General features: G+C 38.8%; 1 protein-coding gene across 1 annotated transcript in view; it reads left to right on the top strand.

Annotated features, from left to right (window-relative positions):
- DPP4 (dipeptidyl peptidase 4) overlaps positions 1-18,206 on the top strand; it is an 86,317-nt gene that overhangs the window by 14,436 nt on the left and 53,675 nt on the right. Inside the window, exons 3-8 of the mRNA XM_058549102.1 lie at positions 8,867-8,962; positions 9,633-9,724; positions 11,056-11,136; positions 16,793-16,845; positions 16,965-17,037; positions 17,894-18,014. Of these exons, the coding sequence (XP_058405085.1) occupies positions 8,867-8,962; positions 9,633-9,724; positions 11,056-11,136; positions 16,793-16,845; positions 16,965-17,037; positions 17,894-18,014 (516 nt within the window). The remainder of the gene's footprint in view (positions 1-8,866; positions 8,963-9,632; positions 9,725-11,055; positions 11,137-16,792; positions 16,846-16,964; positions 17,038-17,893; positions 18,015-18,206) is intronic.

Here is an 18,206-nt window from a genome sequence, read left to right as displayed (position 1 = left end):
GATTTTCAGAAAGAATTGGTACCTCTTTGACTTTGAGTGCTAGAACAAATTATGTTCTAATGTAAGCTACCAACTGACCTAAGCCCAAATCATACCACCAATGTACCTGTTTAGAATAGTTTCAAACATTGACTTGAAACACTTCCATAAAGTCTAATCCATCTATACCAATTCACAAAAACTGCCAACATAGTGCTTACCGTGTGCAATCACTCTCCTGAATACTTAGGCTGTTTAGAGCAGTGATTAGAACCACAGGCTGTGGAGCCATATTGCCTAGTTCAAATGTGGCTTCGGTGCTTACTAGTCATGGGACTTGAGTCTGGTTACTATCTGTGCCTCAGTTTTCTTACATGTAAAATGGGGATGAAAGTAAGGTAATAAGTGTACAACGCCCAGAATAATCCAATGCACTGGAAGGTCTCTATAAGCATTTGCAATTATTATTCTTTATATATTTTTAACTTTTTTATTCTTTTAACAGTCCCAGAGGTAGGTACTGTGATAACACTTATCTCCTACTGGTGAAAGTTTTGCCTGGTAAATGCTAGAAAGGGTAATTTCTGTGGCAGTTTTGTTTTCCAGTGATCATTTTTCATTGTGTCCTGGAAGACGAACACTTGTCACACAGAGTAACCTTATTGATTATGCCTATAAATCTTTCTGGGAAGTTCTTCAACAATTCAGTATTAGAGCTTTCAGCCTCCCCAAATACTGATGTTCTCTAATCAGTTTTCCTTGAAACACAAAGTAATCGTTTTTAGCTTGCACTGTAACAGCTTCCGTTTACTACAATTACTTTTGAGCATTTTTTGAGAGAAACCAGCCCTTTGCTAAAATAGTTGCATGTTTCACAGGCCTGTGGGTCATTTATCCATATAGTTAAGACATTTCCACCTTTCACTCTTTCTCGTCACCTTGGGTTACACTGGCTTAATGTCAGTCAACATAGTGGGGCATAGAAGCATTATCGATATTAAATTTGGCCATTATTGTACCAATCTTATTTATTTCCAGAAGAGTCCTGACAAGGGGAGAGGGAGTGACTATAATCAAAAAGAAAGAAAGAAAGAAAGCAATTTCCATGTCGAAAGGGAATAAAGCAGTGCTGATGCCTGTTTCGTGCCAGCTTCCAGCGTGTACTGAACCTCCTGGCTCTTTGCTGGGGGGAAGGCAGAGTGAATCGGGCAGTGTAAACTGGATCTAGTTCAGGCAGTCCCTTTGGCCTTGCAGTTCTTCACCAGTGGGTATAGATATCTTCATCTTGACCAGAATTTTGAGACTTGAATATTCTGCCCACTTTCACTTTTCTGCTGTTAGTATTGGAGTCTTGCATTGATATTCTTATTGTTTCAAGGCGATTACAGTTTCAGTCTCAACATCTGTCTTTCAAAACCGATTTTGGGAGAAGTTTGGTTTCTTTTTATGTTGCTCACAATTCTGAGGAATGTTGAGATAGGGTTGTCAAACTATAGTCAGGGATGGCCGCCTGTTTTTGTAAATTAAGTTTTATTGGAAGACAGCCACGTCCATTCATTTACATTTGTCTGCGGCTGCTTTCAGGCTACAGTGGCAGAATTGAGTAGTTGCAGAGCCTAAAATATTTACCATCTGGCCCTTTAAGAAAAAATTTGCCAACCCCAGGGCTAGATACTATATTCTTACAGCTGAAAGAGACCTTTTTACTTTATAGGTAAGATGTGTAGGTCCTTATATCAGTTAGAGTACAGAGACGTGATAAATGTAGAAATCACACTAGATGTTTCAGCAGAAGGATTTAATATAAAAATTGATTACACAGATTAAAGAGCAAAAGAGCAATTCTGTGGTAACCCAGAGACAGTAGCTATAGGAAGGAGCTGCCTCTGGGGCTTGGGAACCGGGGAGAAGAGGGACCCAGAAGATCTGGGCTCAAAGCTCTAAGGAGTGTGAAGTCCCCAGCTGCTCCTGGCACCACTGAGAGGCATGAGGAAGCAGGTTCAGGTATTGCAAAAGAAGCCAGAGGCTGGGACAGGTGCTACATCTGGGTGCATGCTTTACAGGATCAGCAAGAAAAAGGAAGTTCCTCCTCCTCTCCTACTGACTCCAGGCCTTCCCTATTTCTCCCTAATCGCAGGACCTAACAGGAAGCCTGCAGACAAAGGGGTCTGGGAAACACAGCTGTAGATCCCCTTCCCAGCATTACTGAGCAAAGAATAGAAGCGTACATTTTGAGCGGCCGGACAATAGGTCAATGACTGGCACAGGCTTGGAGAAGTGAGACAGCCTAGTGAGAGCTAGGGGCAGGCTGGAACCTGAGGCTCCTGTCCCCGCTCTGTCTAGACCCCTCTGGCCGAGTGCGCTGCTCTGCCTACTACCTCAGTCACTTGGAGTTCACAGTGCTGATATTTAGAGCTGTGTCCTGTGTTTGTATTCTTGTGTTTGTATTGTCTGGCTTTCATTTTTTCAGTCAACAAGTATTTATGGAGTGCCTACCATGTGCCAGTCACTGTTCTTGGCTGTGGTGATGTAATAGTAAGCAAAATGAAACAGTGTCCTCCTGGAGCTTACATTCAATCAAGGGAGGCAGAAGTAAACAAGACAAATAAGTAAAAAATATAGTATGTTAGATGGTATCACTGCTAAGGAAAAGCTATAAAGCCAGGAAGGACAATACAGAGAGAATGCCATGAGCAAGCGGTTTGCAAGTGTTAGTCCAGGGAGGGAAGGTGACATTTAAATAAAGACCTGAAGGAGATGAGGGAGCATATCTGAGAGGAAGAACATTCCAGGCAGAGGGTTCAGCAAATTCAAAGTCCCTGAGGAAGGAGTGGGCTGAGTGTGTCTGGGGGAACAGCTGGGAGGCCGCTGTGAATGTAGTGAAGTGAAAAGAGAGGAGGAGGAGGAGGTGAGGCTGGAGTCGTAACAGACAACCTCCCACTAAGTTGTTTCCTTTTTTCCAAATTGTTCTGGGAACATCTGGGAATATTCTGGGAAATGTGCGTTGTACTATTTGGTTGGTCTTTCAGAGTAAACCTTTGAGAATATAGTGATTATATTCCTAACAAAAGTTTGGTCATCTGACACTCTGATCTTAGGGTAAAGGCTTAGAGTGCACAGTCCCACATTCTACAGGCTCCAGCTCAATGGCAATGCATTTATCAGATGCCGCTTGATGTACCTGCGGTGTTTCTCTTATTGAGAAGGTAAATCTGGTGACTGTGATTGCATTCTAATGCCTCTTGTGTATAGTAACCACAGAAACATCGCTCTTCACAAATCCTCTAATTCCATAAGTCCAGCATTTTCCCTCCATACTATAAACTGCTGACTGCCGCTATGGATGGTGTTAGACATGTGGAAGGGAGAAAGTGATGTTCATTGGTACTCAGCAAATGATTAGATTGTACTTATCCTAAGTGTTTTCTCAATGTGATGGTCATATGCTGTGTTCTTAGGATCTTTTGGCATATGAACATAGTGAAACTTAATTGGCTACTATTTTATTGCAGTGAATTTCCTAATCTCAGCTCCAATGCTAGGTACTCCAGAGGAAAGACTCTTCCATTCATCTTTGTATCCTGATTGTCTAGCATATACTTAGAACAAAACAATAATAAATAGTGTACCATGTCTGGAGGGCTTCCTAAGTTTTAAGTCCTGAGCTAAGCGTATTATCTCATTTAATCATGACAAATTCCTATGGGCTAGATAGTGCTATTATTCTCATTTTATAGATTTAAAAATTGAGGTTTTGAAAGATTCAGTAATTTTCCCAAGGCTACAGTACAAGAATCAGACCTGGGCTCAAAGCTAGGATCTCTGATTTCAAAGCCAGTAGGAACCCAACCCCTTACTGGTATTTGTTGAATCAATGGTGGTAGCCTGCATATGCTGCTGGATAATGCAGAGTATAAGGAGCCTTCCAGTCAATTTCTTCTTCTGCCTTCTTGATTTTTCTTCCTCTGTCCCTATGTCAAGGCTACTATTTTGCTAGAGCAAATTCTAAAGTAACACTCATTTTATTTCCTTAGCATCAATATAAAATGTTAACTGATTACCGTATGGAGCATAAGAACTCTATAACTGGATATCTTTTTCCCATGTTTAACAACTTTATGAGTTTATGAGCTGTAAAGAGCACATTTCTTTTTAGTGGCATTTCATTAGCCATTTATTTATGAAAACAGTTTATCTTTGTAAAGTAGAAATATTATATATCATAGTTTAATACAGATAAAAAGTTTATTATTGAGTATAAAAATATGCAAAATATCCTGTAATCATAAAGTAACAATTGGCCAAGGCAAGAATATTCTATGGAATTACGCTACTCTCTTACTTGGATCTTATCATTCCAGAATTACTTTTATTCAGAAATGATTTTGATCCTGCAACAAGGATTCATTAAGATATCATACACTTTGATAAGAATTTATTATTAGGTTGAACTATTTTAAATACTGCCATTCTACCATTTTGGACTGATAAAAATGGCATTTTCATACACTTTAATGTAATTGTTACTCTCACCAAAGAAGTAAAATATAAAGTTGTTAACCTTTTTTTTGAGTTTTAAATTGAAGAAGATGCGAATCTACGTTTCTGTAAAAGCTGATGGGTAACATATGATTAGCTGCTTTACTTGGCTAGCACAGTGCTTTGAACTGATAAGTCAAATGAACGGCATGTCCCAGGCCCACCAGGAAAACCACACAGACAGCCAAAGACCTTCATCTGTTGCCGCAGCAGTGCCCTGTCAGTGAGCAAGTAGACAAGGAAGAAGAAACGTGAGCAAGTCCTCTGTGTTTGACAGAATAGGTTGTAACTTGGCAGCAAACTATGAATTTGCTAAAGGTCAAAACCTGGGCTTGGCACTCATGTCTCACAGAACTTGCTTATCTGGATGTTTCAAAAGTGTCTTCCAATGTGCACTACTTATCAAATGGCAATGCAAAAAACAAGGAACATTTGTCGTTCTACTTGCTCCAATTTAGCAGTGCTGTTCTGGGACTGGTTAGCCAGGATCCCTGGAAACCAGCTTGCAGGTCATTGTAAAGGAGCTCAGTGAGCCCAACACAAGCTGAGGTAGGCCTGGGCCTTGCACAGATGTCCTAGATGGCAAGAATGTGGCATCACTGTTGATATCTGGAACATCAGCAGATGGATCAAAATCACGTTGAGCCCATTATGAGCAGAAGGGAGCCCAAATCTGATAGAGGTGATGAGTGTAGAAAAGCTATGGCCTGATGAGAGTTAGCCCAGCAACATGTGAGGCGGGCAGGAGAGGTAAGTTATTCAGTGAGGAACCCATCACGAACATGAAGAGCAGCACCTTGGACAGCAAGTGACATCACAGGGAATTTTGTTTCCATTATTTTAATATTCCAGATTTAAGTGTGTTGTCCTGGAAAACCTGGGCAAATATCCTCATGTGAGATAGTACTTAAGGGAGATAACTTAAGTGTATGTGATCTATTGTAGGTACTCAGTTCTTTCTCTTCTTACAAAATCAAGAGTCAATGATAGGTGTTCTGTGTTGTATGTCTGTTTTATTGTATGTATATATGTCTTAGTCCCTTTGGACTGCTATAGCCAAAATACCAGAGACTGGGGGGCTTAAACAACAAACATTTATTTCTCACAGTTCTGGAGGCTGGGAAGTCCAAGATCAAGATGCCAGCAGATTTAGTGTTTGGTGGCTGGTGAGGACCTGTTGCCTGTGTCCTCATATGACACAAGGGGTGAGAAAGCTTTCTGGTGTCACTTTTTTAAGGGTACTAATCCCATTCATGAGGGCTACACTCTCATGACCCAATCACCTCCCACAGTCTCTATCTCCAGATACCATCACATTGAGAGTTAGAGTTTCAAAATATGAATTTTGGGGGGACACAAACATTCAGACCATTGCAATATACATATGTGTGTATGTGTATAAATTGTTCTATCTATAGGTCTATGTAGACATCTATATCAGCAGATAATATTAGGATTATGAATGTTTATAACCATTTGTACCTCGAATTGTACTAATTTGGGGATGTGTTTTATGTCCATTTTAGACTAATAGCTCTTGATAGTAGGGTATATATATTGTCAACAGTGTTTTTCTTTTTTCTTTTTTTGTTTTGTGAGGAAGATCAGCCCTGAGCTTCCTCTTCTTGCTGAGGAAGATTGGCCCTGAGCTAACATCCGTGCCGATCTTCCTCCACTTTATGTGGGACGCCACCACAGCATGGCCTGACAAGTGGTGCGTCGGTGCGTGCCCGGGATCCAAACCTGGGCCGCCAGCAGCGGAGCGAGCGCACTTAACCGCTACGCCACGGGGCCGGCCCCAACAGTGTTTTTCAAACAGTACCTAGTTTGTAACTATTTGCTATATGAAAAGATGATTGGATGAATACAAATAATTGAGGGAATTTAGTGAACAAATGCAGATTTGTAGTTTTGTAGTCCAATATGAGTATCAAATAATATTTTCTGTAGCACAAGGCTTTGCTTCTTGTTTGAAGGTTGACAAGTCTAAGGTCTAGTTTTACCCACTTGCTCTATTTCTGCTAACAAACACAAATATCCTACTAATTTTCAGAAATGAAATGCAGAACTGAATTGAAAAAAAATAGTTTTGTTTTTAAACCTCTTTTACTTAATTAACAAACTAGGCTTAAACAAAATCAATAAAGTAATAAAGTGAAGTGTAGCAATTTTACCTAGTGAAGCTGAAGGTTTTATAGGCAGAAACAAGACTGTGTTATCGGATAAGATCCAAAGAAATAAAATCTTAAGGACATTTTTTAAAAGAGAATTACCTTTCCACATGCTGTAAAAAATTAACAAGAGTAGATGCTGACGGCTTTGAAATCCCCAAAAGAGTAAGAATTGCAGTTATAGGAATGTTATGATGGTGGCTGATTTTGTGAGTGTATATTTGCATGTATGCGGAAAAAGTAGAGAATTTAAAAAAAGACTTTAGGCTCCTTGTCATCAGTGGAGGCTCTGGGGTTGGGGAAGAGGAATCACATTGACTTGACTATGCTTGTAGGATGGTATCCTACGTCAATCAACAAAAAATTTTTTTGCGTGTGTCTGCTATGGCATAGAACTGTGCTAGATGCTAAGGTTGGTGCAAAAACAAAAAAATAAAAAAAAAAAAACCCAAGGTTCTGACTTCAACAAATACATGGCCTAACTGAATAAACCGCACTGGTAGGCATGAAAAAAATAGTTATCAACACAAGTCACTAAGTGACAGGAGCGTAATGAGTAGTGTAGGGGCAAAAGTCTGAGGAGGCAGAATTAAAATCTTCATGAAAGAGGTGGGAGTTGGAGGATGGAGGATTGTGACAGCCAGGGAAGCAGTTGAAGACATTGCAGGGAGGTGTCTTAGGACAAGGAGCAGAAGCGGAAAAGCCTAAGAAGATCTACTAGGTTCAGTAGGCAGATCAGTGTGACTAGGTTAGAAGGTCCATGCAGGGAGAGAGTGAAAATGAGCCTGGAAAGAGAGTCTCAGGTCAGATTGTGGAGGCTGCAAGTGCCAGAGTTTGAATCTTCCTGTAGGCAATGGGGAATCATTGAATGCTTTTGAGGAAGAGGTGACCAGGATGAAAGTAGCATTCTAGAAAAATCATCCCAGTGGTGGTTCAGTGGAGGGATTGGATTGAGGAGAACCTGATGGCAGGGATACCTGGAAAAAATATTTCACAGGAAGCATCAACAGAATTGATTGGATGGGGTGGTGGTAAAAGAGATGGAAACACCAAAAATGATTTTCAGACTTTGATTTGGGTCACCAGTAACAGAATATAAAACCACACAAATTCCCTAAAGAAAGCTAGTTTGGGAAGGAAGACAACTATTTTAGACAAGGTAAGTATAGGGTTAGAAAGGGGCAAGTCAACTAAGAAGGCCCAACACAGCCCTGAAAATGTGAGTTTGAGGTGTGGTAGGCTAAAGTAATGAGTACAGATTTTGTTATCTATTTAAATGGAAAATATGCCTGAAGCCCAGGAAGTCAGATTCTCTGGAGTTCTCTGGAAGGAAGAACGTAGAGAGAACAGGAGAAAGCTAAAGACTGAATATCAGAGCATTTCTGCCTTAGAAGTCAATGGGAAAAATAGAGTCAAAACAAGAGATGGAAAAATAATGGTCAGAGAATTAGGAGGACAACTGAGGTGTCAGAGAATCCAAGGGAAGGAGTTCATGTAAACTTTCACCAAGTTCAAGGAAAAGTGATGCTAGAAACAAAGAATGGAGAGTTGGGTGATTGGCATGTCTTCAAGGTCTGTGAGGAGCTAGAGGGCTTCGAAGAGGACCTCAGGGCCTCAAAAATGATCATCTAGCCTCGTGCCATCCACTACGAGGGCGCATGTAGCTATTGACTGGGAATGTGCCTAGTCAAACTGAGATATGCTGGAATCATAAACTACATACCAGATTTCAAAGACTTAGTATGAAAAGAAAGAATGTGAAAGATTTCATTAACACATTTAAATATTGATTACGTGTTGAAATGATAATATCTTGGATATATTAACCTAAACAACATATGCTATTAAAATTAATTTCACCTTAAAAATTTTTAAATATGGCTACTAGAAAATGTACTCACATTATATTTCCATTGGACGTTGCTGATCTGGACCTTCATAATGAAGCTCACTAACGTAGTGCCATGAAACACACACACTCACATGCACTTTGACAGTTAAATGTATTTTTACTCCATCTACTCAGTCTGAAATCTTTCAAAATGTGTTTTGCATTCTGAGAGTATATTTCTGTATTTTGTGACCAGTATATAGCATAGAGATCCATTTGTTTATTTTGTGCAAAAGTTAGGTTGTTCCATCTTACTGAACATTTGGCTCTTTTTTTCAACCAGCAGATGATGCTACAGCTGACAGTCGCAAAACTTACACTCTAACTGATTATTTAAAAAGTACTTATAGATTGAAGTACTACTCCTTGCAATGGGTTTCAGGTAAGGAGTTTTTTGGGGAGAAGGGACAGATTTTTATGCTTACGTTCATTCTAGTTAGATTGTGGAGCACTTCTGTGGCACTGAGAATATATCCTTGTTTTTTTAAACCCTATAGGAGAGTATTTTTTTCTACTTAAGGCTGCAAAGGGAGATAAGACAGAAAGAAACCATAGTATTTCTTTAATATGAACCATAAAAAGTTAAACGTGAATTGGGGCCGGCCCGGTGGCGCAAGCGGTTAAGTGCGCGCGCTCCGCGGCGGCGGCCCGGGGTTCGCTGGTTCGGATCCCCGGTGCGCACCGACGCACTGCTTGGCAAGCCATGCTGTGGCGGCGTCCCATATAAAGTGGAGGAAGATGGGCACAGATGTTAGCCCAAGGCCGTCTTCCTCAGCAAAAAAAAGAGGAGGATTGGCGGATGTTAGCACAGGGCTGATCTCCTCACAAAAAAAAAAAAAAAAAAGTTAAACGTGAATTGAAATCTTGACAATAATGATGGAAAAATGAATGCCTACTAATGTAGTATTCATCAGTTAATGTTTTTCCAACTTACAAATGCTTACTTAGTACTTGTGTGAAATTAAATATTAAATTTTTGTTGCATAATTTTTAGCTTATGAAGATGTTTAATAGCAACTTGAAATATTGATCTGGCCATTTTCTCTCTTTAGATCATGAATATCTCTACAAACAAGAAAATAATATCTTGCTATTCAATGCTGAATATGGAAACAGCTCCATTTTCTTGGAGAACAGTACATTTGTATGTTTAATCATATAATTAATTCATACTTTAAGGAAATTCTGGGGATTTTTTTTCATAACCTTTCAAATCATGAGTACTTTCGTTTCTCATCCTGTTGGACTCTCTCTGCAGCATATGGCACAGTGGATCTTTCTCTCCTTCTTGGAATGCTCCCTGCCTTGGCTACTTTTTAGTCTCCTTTGACGATTCCTCCTCCTCTGCCCATACTCCTAAGTGTAAGTGCTCCTCAGGGCTCTGTCTTTGCTTGCTGGCCTCTCTCCTCGCTTTGCATGTTCTCCTTCAGTGAATCTCAGGCACTTCCACAGCATCCACACTCTCCTTTCTGGTCCTGTTTCTCGAATACACACTTTTAACACTAACATTCTCCCAAGATCTAAACCTCTGTTTCCAATAACTTGCTGGCTTCTGTACATGGATGGCCTGCAGGCATGTTAAACTCAGGATTTCAAGCTAAACTAGTTATCTCCCTTCATTCTCTTAGCAAACTTTAAACATCCTATTCCTTTTCCCGAGTTCCCAATCTTGGTAAATAGTGCCCTCTTCCAAGTTACTTAAGCTAGAACCTCAGAATCCTCCTTGATTCCTCTGGCATCCCCCATATTTAGTCCTCAACAAACCCTGTTGATTCTCCCTCTGCAATGTCAAGTGTCTCTCGGATTTCCATTTCCACTGTATAATCCTGGTTCAAGACCTTGTTTAATCTCGTGATAGTAAGTATTCTAACTTGTGTTCCTATCTCCGTTCTGTAGGTCAGACCACTGCATTGCCCAAGTTCAAAGCTGATGCAGCCTCTCTCATCTTATCTCAGCCACTGTGTCACCAGAGCATCTTTGTAAAAGACAGATGAGATTCTATCACATTTATGTGCAAAAAGTAGCTCATAGTTCCACTTCTTATATTTAGGTCCGAGCTGTTTTTCTAATTTTGTGTCCTCTCACCTTCTACTTTGTCTGACACATCCTGTCCTGTTACATGTAACCTGTAGACAGTCTCTAAATATGCATGTCCTTTCTCGCATCTGAGTTTTTGCTCATGCTGTTCCCCCTACTGATAAAGTTCTCTCTGTACCTGATCCTTCACAGCCTCACAACCTCACAGCCATCTTTCCTCCATTAGAATTAATCCTTCCCTCCCAGGTTCTCCTACCCTGACCACCATCCACTTGCATTATGGTCCTTTGTGTGGGGAAATGTACCATCTTTCCTAGGCTGGGAGCTTCCAAGGCATGAACCACACATTTAGAACCTTACCCTCTACATAGTAAGTGGTCAATAATGGCAGTTAAATGAAATTGTTCAATTGTTGTTTTTTTTCTCCTTGATTGACAGGATGAATTTGAACATTCTATAAATGATTATTCAGTATCTCCTGATGGACAGTTTGTTCTCTTAGAGTACAACTATCTGAAGGTAAAGGAAATGCTTTCTTACTGTGACATTTATAGAATCCTCTGAGTATGTTATTTTATAGCTGATTTCAAGTCTATGAATATTTAAGATTGACACCTCAGTAATATAATAGGCACTAAAAACTCATTAATTCAGCATCAAAAGGAGAAATGATCATTCTCATTCATAAAGGATAATTCCAACAAATGTTTTAAAAGAAATTCATTTTCAGTGTTTTCAAATACTAAAAAGTATAAGTAATAGTATATTATAGATATTAAAACCTTAAGTTAATAAAATAGAACTTATAATTTGAAAGTAAATTTACATGTCTGACTTGTACCTCTAGTATTAGAACCTCTTACTTCCTTTATCTCAGTTTTAGATACAGTAAAAGTCTCAAAAAGTATTTGCTTTAAAAAAAAGTTAAACTTCTCTTCCTCTAGAAGAGACTCAGACCACCTCCCAGCCTTCAGGTCCCACCACATACAAACCAGTCTAAAGGGGGCACCTCAGCACTGGTCATCAACACCCTGCAGAGAGCACTCAGCTTCCTCCAGTCACCCAGCCCAACGTCAAATTCTCACACACTCAGGAAAGGTTACAGCTTAATCACACACTCTCTTCATGTTTGGAATGGCTGCAAATTGCCAGTAACTTTTTTTTTTTTTTTAATTTTATTTATTTTTTTCCCCCAAAGCCCCAATAGATGGTTGTATGTCATAGCTGCACATCTTTCTAGTTGCTGTATGTGGGACGGGCCTCAGCATGGCCGGAGAAGCAGTGTGTCCGTGCGCACCCGGGGATCCGAACCCGAGCCGCCAGCAGCGGAGCGCGCGCTTAACCGCTAAGCCATGGGGCCGGCCCAAATTGCCAGTAACTTTTAACTGCAACTTTTTGGTTACTCATGGATTTGACGACAGTTGTTGAGTATAGGAAGTTTTGAGACATGTAGGAAAGATTAAAAACCTGTAGAGAGATTCTGCATTGAAAACAAAGTATATAGTGCCATGTGATGCGGACTAATGGATGTATTTCGCTGGTAGACCTTAGCTGGACAACCATCATTGGTAATTTGTATTGCTGTGTCACTGGAGTTTTAACTGCTTTTGCTTTTTTCACTCTGTCCCCCACATCCCACCGTCTATGCTTTTCGGGCAGTATCCACAATGCCCCTTTTAAAACCTTAGTTATATTATGTTATGATCGTGATCAGTGGCTTCCCATTACCTTCAGAGTAAAACACCAACTCTAACCTCAGCGTCCTCAGAAGCCTGTGTGACTGGACCCCAGTCAGCCCCTCTGAACTCATCTCCTACCACCCTCTCTGCACTCACCATGCTTGGCCTGTGCTTCCCACCTCTGCCTGCACCTTAGAATCACCTGGGGAGGTTTTTTAAAAAATAGAGATGCCTGCAGACTACCCCACAGCAAAACTCAGCTTAGCTATGGGTGGGGCCCAGGTATGGGTAGATTTAAGGGCTCCTAGGTGAGTCAATAATCCACAGTTAAGGACTTTTAAGTGCATGGCTCTTTATTTTTCTCAAACATCCCTTTCATTCCCATCTAAGGGCCAAACCATTTGCTAATGCTTCCCCCTGGAACCTTCTTCCTTTGATCATGATATGGCTCTCCCTTTTTAGTAACACAGGTTCAGGCTTTCTTGGATCCCTTTATCTAACGTTGACCCCTGCCACTCTGTTCCCCCACGCTCGACAATTCACTCTCTATCACATTAGCTTATTTTACTTTCTTCATACATTTTATTGCAAAGAACTAAGTTATAAGGTTATTGAAAGTAGAGAATATATCTTCTATTTTACTTCCCAGCATATCCAATAGAATTTTCTGTACAGCATAAATGTGTTGACTAATCAACTCTCAAGAAACATATCCAGAACAAAGACAAGTCTGGTTTTCTTCCATTTCCTTGGAGGTCTACTATGCAGTGTTCTTTAGATTCTTCCATGGCTTCTCCATGACTGAGTTAGTGCATCCAGAAAGATTAATTATTACTTCTAAGTTGTGGCTACAAAAAAATAAGTGAGTGAGTGAGTGAAAATATGAATAAATAAGTACCATACAGCCTGATATGGATGTTCTCCTAGGATCTCCACTTATTGCACAATACTCTAGAGATAATAGTAGTTGCGTCATGTATACAAGTTGACAATGTTCCAGGAGTCCTGCTAAGCACTTCACATGCATTCTCATGCACCTGAGATTGTTGCTATCATTATCCCCATTTTTCTAAAAAGAAAATTGAAACTTAGAAAGAAATTGCCTGATATTACACAGTGGAGACTTGTCTTAGTCCATTTGGGCTGCTATAACAGAATGCCACAGACTGAGGGGCTTAACAACAGAAATTTATTTCTCACAGTTCTGGAAGCTGAGAAGTCAAAGACCAAGGTGCCAGCATATTCAGTGTCTAGTGGTGCCCTGCTTCCTGGATCATAGTTGGCTGTTTTCTCCCTGTGTCTTTACATGGTAGAAGGGGCAAGGGATCTCTCTGGAGTTTATTTTATAAGGGTACTAATCCCACTCATGAGGGCTCCACCTTCATAACCTAGTCACCTCGCAAAGGCCCCACCTCTAAATAGCATCACCTTGAGGGTTAGGATTTCAACATATAATTTTGGAGGGGAAACAAACATTCAGTCTATAGCAAGACTTGAATCCAGGTTAGAAGACTCCAAAGCTTGTGCTCTTAAACATGATCTTTCCCATCTTTGTGTTTCAACTTCTCTCTGCTACGATGCCTTCCCCCCACTTCTCTGTGTGGCAGTCCCCTGCCACTGAAACTGAGTCTGAGAATCACTTTTTCTATGGGCCTCTCTCACTCCCCAAGGCCTAATTTATGATTCCTGCCTCTCCCCACCCACCTCCATGATATCTCTTGTGACTCTTTTCTTGTATTTACTTGTCCATGTCCTGCATTCAACTATGAACTCTTCAAGGAGAGGAAGCCTATCTTATCCAGGAATGCCTGATGGAGGATAGCTGCCAATGTTTATAACCCAAATAGATTGATGGTCTGTTTCAAAACATGAAGTGAACGTACCAAACATCTTGGGTTTCCTTTTATAACCCCTGATGGATCTGTCCTCCTGAGATGACCTCAAACTTTCTTAAACCTCTTAATAGTTTTAGCCTGTACCACACCTTTTGGATCTAGCAAGTATTATACTCAGAGGTTTCCCAGAAACAAGCATGGATTGTGTCAAGATAATCTAGGATTCAAAAAGGAATGTATGACTTGCAAAAATTGGGGACTTAATAAATATTTGTTGACATGAAAGGATAGGATGGTCACAAATGATAAGTGGGAAATATTCTTCAAGGTTAGGAACGCTGGCTTGTGTCTCAGCTCTGCCGTTATACAGCTGAGTGTCTTTGGGTTACCCATTTCATCTATTTTATCCTCAAGGTAAAATTTGATTTTTATTTTAGTTTGGTTCATTTCTTGAATACATACTATGTGGCTTGTACTAGACCAGACTCCAGGTATTTAAAGATAAAATACAACGATTTCTTACCTCTAGGAGTATGGTGGAGAAGACAGATGTATAGACAAATAATTTATTTTAAAATATCTTTAATTTATATATGCATCCACATATAAACATATTTTTTCATAAATGGAAATCTGTGATCATATATATATTTTTTATCTTCAGTCATTTTTTTATTTGCTTGCCTCCTTACTCCTCATTCCCTTGCCTTTTCCCCATGTAGCCATGTTAAGAATCCAGTGTATATCTTTCCATATTTTATATTTTCTCCTTATTCATATAATTATATGAACATAAAGATTATTTTTAGTTATTGCTTATTTTATAAAAATAGAATCGTATTTTCCATACTTATCTGTAAATTGCACTTGTCACTCAATGATACCATGTGGAACTTTCTCCAAGTCATCTGGTATAGCTCTAATTCATTTATTTTTAAATTAATAGACTTTATCATTTAGAACAGCTTTAGGTTTACAGAAAATGAGCAGAACGTACAGAGAGTTCCCATATACTCCCTCACTGCCCCCCCCGCCTCCATTGCATTTTCTCCCATTATTAACAGTTTGCATTAGCGTGGTACATTTGTTACAATTGATGAGCCAATATTCATACATTATTATTAGCTAAAGTCAGAGTTTACATTAGGGTTCACTCTTCATGTTGTACATTCTGTGGGTTTTGACAAATATATAATGGCATGTATCTATCATTATAGTATCATACTGAATATTTTCACTGTCCTGAAAATCCTTTGTGCTCCTCCTATTCATCCCCCTCTCGCCCCAACCCCTCACAACTGCTGATCATTTTACTATTTCCATAATTTTGCCTTTTCCAGAATGTCCTATGGTTGGAACCAAACAGTATGTTGCCTTTTTAGATTGGCTTCTCTCACTTAGCAATATGCATTTAAGATCCCTCCATGACTTTTTGTGATGTGATAGCCCACTTCTTTTTATTGCTGAATAATATTCCCTTGTCTGGATGGACCACAGTTTGTTTATCCATTCATCTGTGGAGGGACGTCTTGGTTGCTTCCAAGTTTTGGCCATTATGAATGAAGCTGCTATAAAAGTTTGTGTGTAGGTTTTTTGTGTGGGTAAAAGTTTTCAACTCATTTGGATAAATGATAAGATAAGGTTATTTGCTTATATATGGTTATATATAATCTCACATAAAGTTATATATAAATGCTGGTGCAGTTACTTGAGTTTGGAGTTTTCTTTGTCCTCAGGTTTTTATTTATGGATTCAATTTGTTTATTAGATGTAAGGCTATTCAGATTTTCCATTTTTTCTTGTCTCACTTTTGATAACTTGTTTTTCAAGGAATTTGTCCTTTTTTCTAACTTGTAAAATTTCTTGGCAAAAAATGTTTATAATAGAGTCTTATAATCTTTTAATGTCTACAGAGTCTGTTGTGGTATCCCATTTTTCATTTCTGATGTTAGTCATTCATACTTTTGTTTCTCACTCTTATTATGTTAGTAATTTTACTAGTCTTGAACCAATTTTTGGCTTTGATTTTTCTCTATTGTATATTTTCTATTTAATTACTGCTTTTACCTTTATTATTTCTTTTATTCTAATTTCTTTGTATTTGATTTGCTTTTCATTTTTTAGCTTCTTAAGATGGTTGTTTAAAATATTGATGGCATATGTATTTCAATTTTAATCTATATTGCCAAGTGGCTTTTTAAAAATCTGTAACACTTTATATTTTCATGATCAATGTAGGAAAGTAAACATTTCTGCACATCACCACCAGCGATAGAATTATAGATCTTTTAAGTATTTTGCCAGTAAGATGGTTGAAAAGTGAAAATTTGCATTTTCTTAAACAGGTGAACTTAACATGCTGTGGTAAGTGCTAGGAATACTGTTTGCACAGGAAGTGGCACTTCAGCCCACCACGGTCTTGGGGAGGCTCCTTGGCAGAGGTGATGCAGAGCTAGGTTATAGATGAAGTCCAAAGGAGTTTATACTAGATGGTCTTTAAGATACTTTCTAATTCCAAAATTCTAGATAGGGAATTATAAGATAGGATAAATTTGAAATTATACAATGATACATTACTTTCTCTCTCATCTTGAGCTCCTATAGCAGGTAGCCAAACTATCAAGAATCACAAAAGCCTGAAATGTCTGTTTTCTTTTATAGCAATGGAGGCATTCCTACACAGCTTCATATGACATTTATGACTTAAATAAAAGGTCAGTTACTTCCACATAAAATCTATTATGCTTTTCTAGTGTAATAATAGTTTTTTTAAAAAAAGCAATCCCACTGTGATTTATTCATTTGGTAATGTTTCCTTTTATCTTTTCTCCAGGCAGCTGATTACAGAAGACAGAATTCCAGACAACACGCAGTGGATCGCATGGTCACCAGAGGGTCATAAATTGGTTAGTGAGTCTTTCCTGTTGTCAGAAAAATAATGACTCATATCTTTCATATGCAGAAGCTACTAACCCTGATACAGAGCAGACACTTAGGAAGCCAATACTTCACTATCAAATATAGTGTTATTGCCTAAAATAATATTTTATTAGCCTACCACTGTAAGTACAATTCCTGAAAGTTTCTGAACTACCATTAGAGAATTTTTTGTTTACTGGGAAAATGTTCATTAAACTCCTAAATTCTAATTTATGTTGTACTTAGATATTTTTTTTTTCAGAGGCATACCTGCTTTCTGTTAGTTCTGTGACTTTCTCTGTGTCACTATAGATATATCTTCATGTTCTATGCAGAAGTGAATGTCCGAAGGTCATTGAATGTCCGAATGTCCACCATCCCAGGTGAATGTCCGAAGTCTAAAAGAATCTAAACAGGAAGACAGAGTGTTTATCTGTAGTTGGACTTGTCCCTTCCAACATGCAACTGTACTTCCTCTACTCACCTCCCCCAGAAAGAAATGTACAAGCACACATCGTCCCATAGCCCTGCTCAGTATTCTAGGTCTTCTCATCCACTTTAGCGTGTCGTTAGCGGTGCTTGTAAGCTTCTTCTTTTTAATATATTAAGAGTGTTTTTAGGGTTATTTGGGGGTTAGACCCTGTATACTTCTAATTTAAGAATGTGAGGGGGAGGGGGTAAATGACTCTTTAGCTTGCTCAAATTGTATAACCTAAGATAATCATTACACTTGCATACCAGTATTTTTTTAGGATAAAATAATGTATAAATGTTTTTTAAAACTCCAGGACAAAATATAGTAAACATGTTATTATTTATCAATATTTTTTTCAATCTTCCTAGGCATATGTTTGGAACAGTGATATTTATGTTAAAAATGAGCCAAATTCGCCAAGTCAGAGGATCACGTGGACTGGGGAACAAGATGTAATATTTAATGGAATAACCGACTGGGTTTATGAAGGTAGAGACTTTAAAGCTTTTTCAAATCAGAAAATCTGTAAGTTTTTAAAGATAGTTAACATTTCTTTAAAAACAGGAAAACTCAATGGTGTTCAAAATAAGTTGCATTTTAAAAAATGTCATCAAACTCTTTTAGCACTTACAGCACCAGATATCTCATATAACAAGAATTTCTTAGCAGTAGCTAGTGCTG

This window comes from Diceros bicornis, chromosome 10 (assembly GCF_020826845.1).
Source record: "Diceros bicornis minor isolate mBicDic1 chromosome 10, mDicBic1.mat.cur, whole genome shotgun sequence".
Classification (NCBI taxonomy): Eukaryota; Metazoa; Chordata; class Mammalia; order Perissodactyla; family Rhinocerotidae; genus Diceros; species Diceros bicornis.
This window is presented reverse-complemented; position numbering and strand designations above follow the sequence as displayed.